Source organism: Carcharodon carcharias, chromosome 31, assembly GCF_017639515.1.
Source record: "Carcharodon carcharias isolate sCarCar2 chromosome 31, sCarCar2.pri, whole genome shotgun sequence".
Lineage (NCBI taxonomy): Eukaryota > Metazoa > Chordata > Chondrichthyes > Lamniformes > Lamnidae > Carcharodon > Carcharodon carcharias.
In genome coordinates, this window is record NC_054497.1 from 20,148,862 (window position 1) to 20,161,764 (window position 12,903).

General features: G+C 42.0%; 1 protein-coding gene across 1 annotated transcript in view; it reads right to left on the reverse strand.

The window, feature by feature from the left end:
• Positions 1 to 4,781: 4,781 nt before the first annotated feature.
• LOC121271622 (probable ATP-dependent RNA helicase DDX17) overlaps positions 4,782 to 12,903 on the reverse strand; it is a 41,425-nt gene continuing 33,303 nt past the window's right edge. The window contains exons 12-13 of the mRNA XM_041177667.1: positions 11,137 to 11,370; positions 4,782 to 8,835 (exon numbers count right to left, since the gene is read on the reverse strand). Coding sequence (XP_041033601.1) covers positions 8,204 to 8,835; positions 11,137 to 11,370 — 866 coding nt within the window. The 3' untranslated portion in view covers positions 4,782 to 8,203. The remainder of the gene's footprint in view (positions 8,836 to 11,136; positions 11,371 to 12,903) is intronic.

The following is a 12,903-nucleotide window of genomic DNA, read 5'->3' on the forward strand; positions in this document are numbered from 1 at the left end:
CGTAGAAGATCCTACAAGAGAGGGGGCGGTCCTGGACTTAATTTTAGGGAATGAAGCGAGGTGTTGCATGTGGTAGAGGGATCAGTGGGGGGTGCATTTTGCAGATAGTGATCATAACTCCAATTGATTCAAGGTCATTATGGAAAAGGTCAAGGATGGGCCAGAAATCAAGAGTTCTAAATTGGGGGGAAGGCCGATTTTAATAAGATCAGATATGATTTAGCCAGAGTGGACCGGGAGCAGCTACTTTTAGGTAAATCTGCGACAGAGCAGGGGGACTCATTCAAGAAGGAAATAGAGAGAGTACAGGGCCAACATATTCCAGTAAAGATAAAGGTTGGGACCAACAAATCCAAGGAACCCTGGATGTCGAGGGAGATACAGGATTAGATAAAGAGAAAAAGGGAGGCTTATCGCAGATACCGAGGGTGCAAAACAGCAGAAGCCCTAGAGGAGTATAGAATGTGTAGGGGGGAACTTAAAAAGGAAATTAGGAGAGCAAAAAGGGGCCATGAGAAAACATTGGCAGGTAAAATAAAGGAAAATCCAAAGTTATTTTACAAGTACATTAAGAGGATAGCTAGGGAAAGAGTAGGGCCCATTAAGGACCATAGTGGTAATTTGTGTGTGGAGCCAGAAGATGTAGGTAGGGTTCTAAATGAATACTGTGTGTCAGTGTTCACAAGCGAGAGGGACGACATGGGTATGGAAATCAGGCAGAAGGACTGTGATATAATTGAAGAAATTAGCTTAGAAAGGGGGGAGGTTCTAAGTGATCTGGCAGGCTTAAAAGTAGATAACTCTACAGGCCTGAATGAAATGTATCCCAGGCTGTTGAGTGAGGCAAGGGAGGAGATAGCAGGGGCGCTGGCAATAATTTTCAATACCTCTCTGGCTACAAGAGAGGTGCCAGAGGACTGGAGGACAGCCAATGTGGTATCGTTATTCAAGAACGGTGGAAGGGATAAACCAGGGACCTACAGGCCAGTCAGTCTAACTTCAGTGGTGGGGAAATTATTGGAAGCAATCCTGAGGGACAGAATTAAACTATATTTGGAGAGGCAGGGATTAACCAAGGACAGTCAGCATGGTTTTGTTAAGGGGTGGTCATGTCTGACCAATTTGATTGAATTTTTCAAAGAGGTGATCAGGTGTGTAGATGAGGGAAATGCATTTGATGTAGTCTACTTGGACTACAGCAAGGCTTTTGATAAGGTCCCGCATGGGAGACTGATAACGAAGGTAAGAGCCCATGGAATCCAAGGCAATTTGGCAAATTGGATCCAGAATTGGCTGAGTGGTGGGAAGCAGAGGGTGATGGTTGAGGGGTGTTTTTGTGACTGGACGCCTGTGTACAGTGGGGTTCCACAGGGATCGGTGTTGGGTCCCTTGCTGTTTGTGGTATATATAAACGATTTAGACTTGAATGTAGGAGGGTTGATCAGTAAGTTCGCGGATGACACGAAAATTGGTGGGGTGGTAAATAGTGAGGAGGATAGCCTTGGATTACAGGAGGATATAGACGGGCTGATGATACTGCAGAAAATATCGTGTCGGAAACAGATCTCCAGAGAATTGTCGACGTACTTACTGAAACACATGAGAAGATGGGAACTTATACTCAACATTCAAAAGACCAAAGTCCTCCATCAGCAAGCTCCAAATGCACACACCCCAGCCCCATTGATTAGGATTCATGATGAATGCCTGGAAAATACAGAACACTTTCGGTATCTTGGAAACTATCTTTCATAGAAGGCTGATTTTGATAAAGGAATCCAGTATTGCCTGAAATCTGCTGGTGCAGCCTTTGGCCACCTGAGGAAGCGAGTGTTTGAAGATCGCAACATCAAAGCTGAAACCAAGCTCATGGTCTACCATGTAGTCGTGATCCCTTCCTTGCTGTATGGGGCTGAAACATGGACAACGTATGGGAGGCACCTCAAAGCACTGGAGTCATATCATCAACACTGCCTGCAGAAGATCTTACATATGAAGAGGGAGAGCAGGTACATCAACATCAGTGTCATCTCACGAGCAGGCACCAGAAGCATTATGGCTATGATCATCCACCATTGGCTTTGTTAGGTTGGTCATATAGTTTGGATGTCAGATATCAAGCTCCCAAAGCAGGTCTTCTACTCCCAGCTCAGTCAGGGTAGGCACACCAGAGGACAGAAGAAACGCTTCAAGGATGTGCTGAAAGCCAACATGGAGAAGTGCAACATTGACATCAACTCCTAGGAGACCATCACCCTGGACAGAACCAGATGCTGGCATAGTCTATGGGAAGGATCCCAGCACTTTGAGACCCAAAAAATGCCTTTAAGGGATTGCAGCATGACATCAGTAGAAGGGAAATGTGTCATGTAATCCAGTCTTAGTTTCACTTTTGCTTTGAGCAGAGCACATACACACACATAGCTCTAATGACTTCAAGTTTTATACCTACGTGTAGCTGTTCTCATTTACCTAGTCTTAATAAATGCACCCGCAACGTATTTAACCAATCCTTTATAAGCAATTGGTGATTTTATCTTAATAACATGACAATGACAAAATGAAGAGGGAAAGCGAGAGAAGCAAAATGAATACACCATGACTCAAACTAGTAATACATGGCCAGACATCCCACATGACAACAAACGTCCTACTTGCCATAAAATCTCCAGATCTCCAATTGGCCTCATCAGCCATCTTCGGACTCATGGAAGACAATAATCTTTGCTAGCAGTGGATAGCCAATAATATCTTGAATACTCCAAACGTTTTAATCCAGGGAATAAAACTCTGGTGTGTGTACTCCTTCCTTGTAATTTGAACCTTGGGGATCAGCTATTATTCTGGTAAATCTATACTTTTAATTCATCCAAGGCCAACATATCCTTCCAAAGATGTGGTGCCCAGAACTGCTCAGTTCTCCAGGTGTGGGCTAGCCTTAGCTTTGTATAGTTGAAGGATGACTTCTACCACCTTGTATTCTGGTCCTCTAGATATAAAGGTCAGAATTCCAATAGCCTTTCTGGTTTATTTTCTGCATCTGTTAATGATATTTTAATGATCTGCGTACCTGGATCTTGTCACCATTTAGCAAATATCCTATACTATCCTTTTCTGGTCCAATGTGAATGGCCTCATATTTGCTGACATTGAAATCCATTTACCACAATTTTATCATTCACTTAATCTGTCAACATATCTTTGTAATTTTATGTTTCCATTGACTGCTTACACCACCTATTTTTGTTTTTGGAAAATTTGAATATCTAGCTTCCTATCCAGGCATCTAAATTGTTCTTCATGTGGACGAGGTTCAAAGGATTAATTGCTGATGGTCGACTTCTTGATGGAGCTTCAGTTGTGGAACAGAAGACAATGTGGTGACACAGCTTGGAAGTCCAATGGTAGAAAATGTCTCAAAGTGCTTTTCAATTAGATAATGATGAGTGTCTCTCCTAGGTGTGGGCTCCTTGGAACCCTCTGGTGCTCTCCCTGGTCCCCATTGTCTTCCTCCACTTCTCAAGAATCCAGAGTTTGACTCTGGCAAAATTGTTGCTAGTTAGGGAAGGTGATGGTGCAGTGGTATTGTTGCTGGACTAGTAATCTAGAGACCCAGGAAATGCTTTGGGGATCCTGGGTTCAAATCCCACCATGGTGGAATGTGAATTCAATTAAAAATCTGGAATTAAAAGTTTAATGAAATCATTGTCGATTGTTGTAAAAACCCATCTAGTTCACTAATGCCCTTTGGAGAAGGAAATCTGCTGTCCTCACCTGGTCTGGCGTACATGTGACTCCAGACCTACAGCAACATGGTTGACTAAGTCCCCATCTTCAGCCAGAAGTGCCAAGTGGATGGTCCATCTTGGCCTCCTCCTTAGACTCCCAGCATCACAGATGCAAGTCTTCAACCAATTAGATTCACTCCACGTGATAAAGGAACAGATCAAGGCACTGGATACAACAAAGGCTATGGGATCTGACAACATCCCAGATATAGTACTAATGGAATGCACCAGAACTAGCTATGCTGTTCCAATACAGCTGCAACACTGACATCTCCCCCAATAATATTGGAAATTGCCCTGGTCTGTCCTGTCCACAGAAAGCAGGACAAATCCAATCTGGCCATTTACTGGCCCATCAGTCTACTCTCAAATCATCAGCAAAGTGATGGAACGTGTTGTTGACAGTGCTATCAATCAGCACTTACTCAGCCTGTTCATTGATGTTGCTTTGGTTCCACCAGGGCCATTTGGCTCCAGAACTCACTACAGCCTTGGTCCAAACATGGACAAAAGTGCTGATTCCAGAGGTGAAAGTTCCCTTAATATTAAGGTGGTATTTGACCAAGTGTTGCATCAAGGAATCCCAGTAAAATTGATGTCAACTGGAAACAGAGGGGAAAACTCTCCACTGATCGTAGAGTCACACCTAGCATAAAGGAAGATGGATGTCTTTGTTGGAGGCCAATCATCTCAACCCCAGGACATTGTTACAATTCCTCAGGGTAGTATCCTAGACCCAAAAATCTTTAATGGCTGCATCCATGGCTTTCCTTCCGTCATAAGGTCAGAGGTGATGATGTTCACTGATGATTGCAATGTTCACTGGCATTAACTCCTCAGAATGGAGCAGCCCATGCATCAAGATCTGATGCCTGAACTGAGAAGTGGCAAGTAGCACAATCTGCTCATCTAGTTTTGCACCTAGCATGTGATAAAGAGTAACCTACAAGCAAGGACTACGGAGAGATCACTTCAGGAAAGAGCAGCCATTCCTTTGGTAAATATCTCTTTATTACTGGAATTGCAAAATACAAGAAAACCAGTACAGTATCAAAATAGCACATTAATAAGACTGAGACGGTGTACAACCTCACAAGGTCAAACCTTTCACATACAAGGAAGAATTACAAGACTTGCTTAGATTGCTGCGATTCTTCCACCAGCTGCAGGATTCTTACAGTTTGAGCAGTCATAGGTTGGGACTCAATAAACCTCTAGATTTAAAAGATTGACAGGCTAACAGTATGCAATGACTTTCAGTAGCTCAGAGCAAATTGTCAATAATATGAAAGTTATTTTGTATTACTGTTAAATCCTGCAATTAGGGAAAAAAATCAACTTCAGAACACCTAAAGCATTTAAATGAGGAAAACGTGAATGTCACAAATGGTCATCACTATCTCTAGAATCTGCTTGCCCAGTCACCCGGCTGTTTCTTTTCAACCGAGTGTAATGTTATTAATTGATACGGCCCCAAAATAGACAGAAATTACCACTGAGGGTTGGAGCTTTGGGTGTCAGGTAGTCTTAAAAACTGCAATGTCAGATTTTAATAGCTCTGCAACCAGGCTGCACACAATTACATCCATAATGTTGTATAAAATGGTCTGATGAGCCAGAACTCAAAGATGCTGGTGTTATAAAAAGGTGCAGCTTGGTTGGAAAAGTAACCAAGTAAAGGAAGGGAAAAATAGATTGCAGGAGATCACACAAATTCACTGTGAGACCCAACATTTGCTTTAAAGGACTAGTTACAGGCTGGTAATAGTGTCACCCTCATGCTGACAACCTGCTCTGATTGGAAAGACTAGGGTCAAGCTGCCTGAGAACATGTCTTCAAAGATTGCTGATGTCACAACTGCCAGTTCTTTCCCCCACTGGCAAGCTGTGTAAAGTTCAAGCCAGGTTTGCTCACAATGAAATTACATACAAGTTACCCTCACTGCTCCTCCCTCCGCTTCATTATTCCCCAAATCAGAAATGTCAAGAGGGAGACTCTTTAGTGCCAGTGCCAAGTGTAAACTTTGCAAAGCTGAAGTACCTGCACGTTCGGCAGTCTGTCACTGGTGCTGGTAACCTGCTGATGCCACCAGTAGGCAAAAGGCACATTTCAGGAACTAAGTTTCATCTCCCCCCATCAGGACAGTCACATTGGCAAATATTCCAATAGCAATTTGAATCAATTCGTTTACAACATGCATTGCAATATCAAAACAAAACAGATTCACAGTAAGCAATGGGCAGATTTCAAGTTTTATTAACAGGAATGATGTTACTGATTGAATGCAGAACAATGTACGCATTTAAGAGACGGTAAAGGTCATTTGAATTACATCAAAACAGCTTGGCTACAGAACATAGCATTACAGCTGATTGTAACTGGAAAGATTTCCCCTTTTCAGGACAAAAATTTTGGTTGGTCTCATCTTTATATTAAAACTTCCAAATTTTTGTTTCTCATTAATAATGTGTTTTATGATGACAGGACATTTGGACCTACGAGGGGAACTTAAGAAAGCAATGTTGAAGCTTTACCACACGATCTGAAAGCTGTTACAATCCTACCATCAGAGCCTCCAAAAGATGGTAGTTTCAAATTTTAAAATTAGCTGCTATACAATGCCTCAAAAATTTGATTTTTTTTGTTAAATGAGCTCATTTATGTAACACCTACCTTTAACGATACATCCAGCACTCAATATATTTGAAAAACCTACCAGCAGCATGAACGCTTAGCAATATATATATATATTAAAAAACTGGCCAATTATTAAATAAGAGGGAAAATGGTCAAATTAACCTCAAAAATACAGGAACAACACACTGCTACTATGTATGGAAAAATTACTCAACAGAGCAGTGGCCTGACGTATCAGAATGCACCCAACAATGCTGCTAACTTCTTGTCACCTGTTGGTTAGCCTATAGCACCTGCTGAAGGATAGCTCTCCTCTTTACTATCAAGCAATATTCCTTTTGGACAATGGAGAGAAAGAAAGAGAGCAGCAAGCTGGTGACTATAAGAAAGTAGTTGAGTAACAGTTCCAATACTTAAACTTGTTAACAACTTTAAACCATCATAAATCAATTCTAAAAGACTTCAATAGAACCTGAGTTAAACATTGACATGAGTCAGACCTCATTGCTTGCACCATGGGACATTACTGCAACATGACCATCCATTTCTTAAAGGCAACTGAAGTTAGCTTAGAATCGTTCTGCTAACTTACAGATACGGGATTGGAGTTGAGAAGAGTCAATTCACTCTCTCTGTTTTGGAATCTCCTTTTGCCCTGTTTTACTGAGAAGCTGTTACTATTTCTCAATTTTATAGGTTGTTCCAAATATCAATTTAATTAAGACTGTACTTCATTAAAACTGAAAATGTAGTCAATAACACGGGAGCCAAAATGTGGCTCTATGTTTTGAGCATGGACAGTCTTCATTGCCCAAGTTGACAGTCACAGGCATCGCTATTCCTCACCTCAACTACCTTAAGCTGAGAGCCATGTCAAAACCTCTCAACTAATAGATAATTAATCAGACTCCCTTTGACCCCCATCTCTCCCCATAACGTTCAGAATTCTTAGAAGCAGATCAAACTAACAATCTTGCAACCAAAGAGACCCAAAGGTTTTTATGAATTGTAGTCTTTCACAGGTGTCCAAGAGCAGTTTTAGACACAAGTTGAGTTTAAACACAATTAAAAAGTTTCCACTAAAAGAGACTCAAAATAAAAGTGGCATTAAGTAGAAAAGATTTTTGATGGTTTATATGGTTACTTCAAAATTGGAAAATTTGACTCGACTTTTTCTCTTGTACCAGTTATCGTATTTGCACTGGAAACTGCTGCTATCAGAGTGAAAAGGGCCAAGTCTGAATTTCTGGCTTCAGGTTACAGTTGAATTATAGGGTTGGTAGACATTCTGATAAAATTACACTATGAAAACTTAAGACACAAACCTACCTTTTTAAAGATACACTCAAAAATGGAACAGGCTGGTTTTAAAATTATTCTGGAGAGTGGGTGAACCAAGGGCACGACAGGAGTTCAAACACTAGGAGATGAGCAGGGGTCAAGGTTCAAGCACTGACCAATGATCTGCCTCCATTTCACTGAGTGATCAGCAGGTTAGCTCTGTGCCATGATTTGCAAGCATTAACACACAACCTACATTTCAATAAGATTTACAGTAGGTGTCAGTAGTCAAGTTGACAGAACAGCCCAGTTTGATCATGTGGATCAGCGTCAGAAAGTTTGCCTCTTGCCTCATACTATTATAGTAATAAAGTCAAGGTGGATGCAATTGTATAATTTACTCATCCTTTTAAAACTTTATTCTTCAGTAGAAAATGGAGTTGATGCCTAGGTCTTATAAACAGGGAAATAAAGTGTAAATTTTACAAAAGCGAAATTATTTTCGGTTTGATCCCTGTGAAGTAGGTGGTGGTGGGGGAGGTGGTGCATACTGATAGGCCCCCTGGGACATGTAACCCAACAATGAGTTGCTCTGTTGATATGTTTGAGACATCAGCGGCTGTGGTTGTTGTCCCATCCCATTCTGCCTGTACTGTGCCGAGGACTGTGGGGGCCGCCCTCCACTAGCAGAAGATGAAGCATTATAGTTATTTGAACCGTAAGCCGCACCTTGGGCAGCACTGCCATACCCAGTGGCTCCGTAAGTGCCCCCTGCGCTTGAACTTTGAAAGGTACCTGGTTTTCCAAACCCTGCTTGAGATGCAGCTCCATATGTGCTTTGGTTAGTACCCCCATACAGCCCGCTTTGGGTAAAGTTTGGATATTGGACTGACTGCTGCCCATAAACGGGACTCCCATAACTGTTAGCCTGTGGAGATCGGAAACTCTGCTTACTCAATGGACCGCCACCATCTCGGGAATCTCTCTGTCCCCCAAACCTGCCCCCATCTCCCCTGTCTCTGCGGTCCCCATCGAGGTCTCTAAAAGCCCGGCTGCGGCCTCTGTCTCGATCGTCTCTGTACATGGTGTTGGGGTTGGAGCCAGTGGGCCGGTAACGGGATCGGCCTCCTAGAGGGGGGGGGAAAACAGCAAAAGTTTAGTGAAGGGCTCATAATTAAATGTTACAGCTGCACAACACGCTCACACTGGTTAAAACATCCTCACTGTAGTCTGTTGCTGCATTAAATACCAGAATTGACCACACATAGCTCTCCTCAAACTTACTACAAAGCCGAAGATAACTTTCCTCTTCCCCTGCCCACCCACTGAAGCTCACTCTCTCAGGTCACACACAAATCATTTCAGGCGAGAGCAGGTGACTGGCTTCCAGGCCTCTGCACACGCTGCCATTGTAACCTGTATGAGTGCAGTCCGGTGTCAGTAGCCTGTTGCTTTCCCTCGCTGTGAGGAACCTCGGACTCTACATGTGCAGGGAATTGCGACTGTGTTCTATCCCTCTACAGCACAGCACGTTACAGCTCTGCCCCCTTTACCTTAAAGACAAATGCAAGATTATTCAGATAATCCTGTAATAAAATGGACAAAGAAAAGCTTCAAGTTCAAAATCAATGGTCAAACTGAGGCTACAGGAAGTTGGAATATTAGATTAAATGTTCACTTCTGAAATTAGGCAAATCAATGTTCCAAGTGTTCCAAAACATTCCATCTGTCTTCACAGTGAAAAAGCAAAAAGGTGATGGTTTGGAGGGTGGTCTTGGTGGGTGGGTGGTGCATAAAAGAGTTGAAGCAAGTCCAACATGAACAGTTTGTTTGTACTGGTGTTCACGAACAAGTTGATGCTGAATCATAGAAGTTTACAGCACAGGAGGCCATTCCATGCTTAGCTCTTTGCTGAAGCAATCCCAAACTAATAATGCCCTGCTTCACTCTCACCCCACAACCCTATATCAATCCTGCAACGATTAATCAACAACTCCACTGCTGTATAATACAACGACCAGAATGATAGAAGCTGAACTAGATGAACCTCAGTCTTCTTTCATCTAGCAATTTCTGTGTTAAGAAAATTCTCCTCTCTCCTCACTAACAATTTAAAATTGAGAACCTTGTCTCTGATTCCTTAACCAGGGGAACTTTTTTTGCCATCCAATCCCTGACATTCTCCTGGTGAATCTATGATCTCTATGGCTTTAATAGGACATTTCTTTCTCACTCTTTTGTCTCTTGTACTCTATATCTTTAATTATAACTCCCTAAAAAATGTTGCACTCTTTTTTAATGGCTTTTTCTATCCGCATTCACACTTTCAGTTAAGTTTTTGAACCCCTAGGTATCTGTTAATCCATACTTCAGTACCTTTCCACTGAATGTATACTCTAATTCCTCACTTTGTCTCTCAAGAAGAAATTACCTCAATTAGAACCTACTTATTTTACAGCATAGGATGTAGCCACTAGGTTCATTGTGTCTGTGCTGAGCTGTCTACTTTGTCCCACTCCCTGCTCTTTCCCTTAGCCCTGCAGATGTTCCCTTTTTAAGAAGTTATTCATTTCCCCATTGCAAGTTGTTATTGAATCTGCTTCCACCATCTTATCAGGCAGTGTATTCCAGATCATAACTCACTGTGTAAGGGAAAAAAATCTAGTCTCCCTTCTGGTTCTTTTGCCAATTATCTTAAATCTGTACCCTCCAGTTACAAACCCTGCTTTATGATGTCAAACCACTGGTCATTTTGAACACATCTATTAAACTGTCCCTTAACCGTTTCCACTCTTAACGAGAACAATCCCATCTCTCTAATCTTTTCAAACAACTCACGTCCCACATCTTGGTACCATTCTGGTTAATCTCCTCTGCACCCTGTCCCTAGGCCTTGAGATCTTTCCTGAAGTGTGGTGCCTAGAACTGATCACAATACCCTAGCTGATTTACAAAGACTTACCTTGCCTGCTACTCATCTGACGATTTGGCTAAACTGCTCATGACAGAGGGCTGAGGGCATTAAGTAACAACAGGAAAACTTTAAAAGCCAGAGCTCAGCTCTTGGTTTTCACATTGTGTAATCAATGATTTAGAAGTTGTGAAAGTGTTAAAAACAAAATGCATCAATGATACCAAGGTAGTCTTACTTATGGCAGATGTGCTGCTCCCATTATAGGCAGCCAAGCGAGCGCCTTTTAAAAACTGATTGATGATTCTAAAAAGGAGTTACAAATAAATACTCTACATTTGCTCCCCATTCTACAAGTGCCTCAGCAATGAAACACCTATAAGGAACTTGACAGAGTTACTGATCCCAGGTTCACTATGGAGAGGTACACTACCTAGTGTCTCAGGGATAAACCATGAACAAGGTATTGTCCAATGAAGTGTCCCATCAGTAGAATAGTAAGTAAAGAATTCAATTACCTCTTCCGCCTCCTCTCCCATGATCAACAAGTTGTAGGAGTTTTGGGTTAATGGCTTGGTTAGCCTCCTCCAGCACTTTGATCAGCTCCCTAGCCTGTTTCACGTTGCCTGGTGTGAAGAAGGTGTAGGCTGTGCCTTTATTAGTACTACGCGCTGTACGGCCAATGCGATGTACGTAGTCCTCGGAGGAATTGGGATAGTCGTAATTGATGACAAATTTGATGTCTTCCACATCTGTAAAAGCAGAATTGCAGTGTGGTGTGGAGAGGTGGGGAATGTGCCAGGTTGAAGCAGCACAAACAGCACACCACAACAGCCAGGCAGAAAGAGAATAGTTAGAATAAGATTCCAATACAAGCACCTTCACAGTTCATGCTACTTTACTGCAGTGGGTCCCCATCACATGCAGAGTTTTTAAACCCACACCATGCTTTGAAGCAAAAACTACACATACCAAATAGCAAAACACTCTGAGCACAAACATAAAACCGCTTTACTGAACCACCTATAGTATTAATAGCTCTCTCAGTCGAGCAGATCCACTGCTCTACAAACTAGAAAAACACCTGGAATTCTCAAAATCTTTTGTCCCAGAACAGAAATCATTTGCTTCAGTCTGGTAAGTGCTGTTCCTCTTTAAGTTAAGTTGTAGACTTAGAGGTTATATATTTGGACAAGCTAGACATGCTGCAGTGGGGCCTCTGACCAATTATAATACAACACTTTCAGCATCTCTAACCACTCCATCAGCTTTATCTCTAAATGGAGACTGCACATAAATCTGGCTGAATTAGGAAAGGTCCTGATAGTTAGCACATTATAACAGGGTTTTACATCAACAGAAATTGCTGTCTTTTAATCTTCTTTAGGCCCTGATCACTACCCAAATTTGTTTTTAAATTTCAAGCAGCAGTTCTAACAAAATCTGTTAAGAAGCAGCAAAGCTTTCACAAATCTCTAATCACAACAGCGACTGATCCTTCTAGTAGAGAGGTCAATTCCGCAACAGTAAATGGAACACGACACACCCTGCCTGAATCTGCTTTTGATATTGGGTGAAGGCTCTTACAATTGTACTGCTTTGCATCCCACTTTCCTGTATAACACAGCAACAAGTGCCCTCTAGGCACCGATGAAATGGCAGGATCTGTATTGCAGGATGTATCTCATAACTGACACTTGCTGGATCTGAATGCTCTGCTCATCCCAGCATTACCTCCATTTCCTGAAGTCTCCATTTTAAATGCAACAGTTCACAAGCTTCAGAGTAAAATCCTAACCTGCCATCAACAACCAACACCATCAATCTCAGTTTCAAACGTTGACTAATGCATGGACTATGTAGCATTTCCTCGCTCTGCTTCGGCCAAATATGCTCAGACTTTTACTTTAGGAAAAAAACAAAATTGCTAAGCAGAAAACCCATTGGACAAATTTACATTTACTGCATTACTCCACACCAGATTACTGTCCATGATGTGACAGTAAAGATTAAAGGAGCACTCCTTCAGATGAGGTCTCCCTCTCATTTAGCAATAAAGAAGTGAGAAAAACTCTGCCAAATGTCACACGATGTACGGCACACATGAACCCCTACCCCTCCTCCAGACACACAACTAAAATAAAGTAATAGCTTACAGTGCTACCATAGACACAGTAAGTAAGAAGGGCAAAGTTTCAAACAAGGTTATTTTGAGCTTAGAATAGACCCACAATGGAGCTCGAGTTACTGCTACCTTGACTCTGTCAAACAATAAAAGAACACAC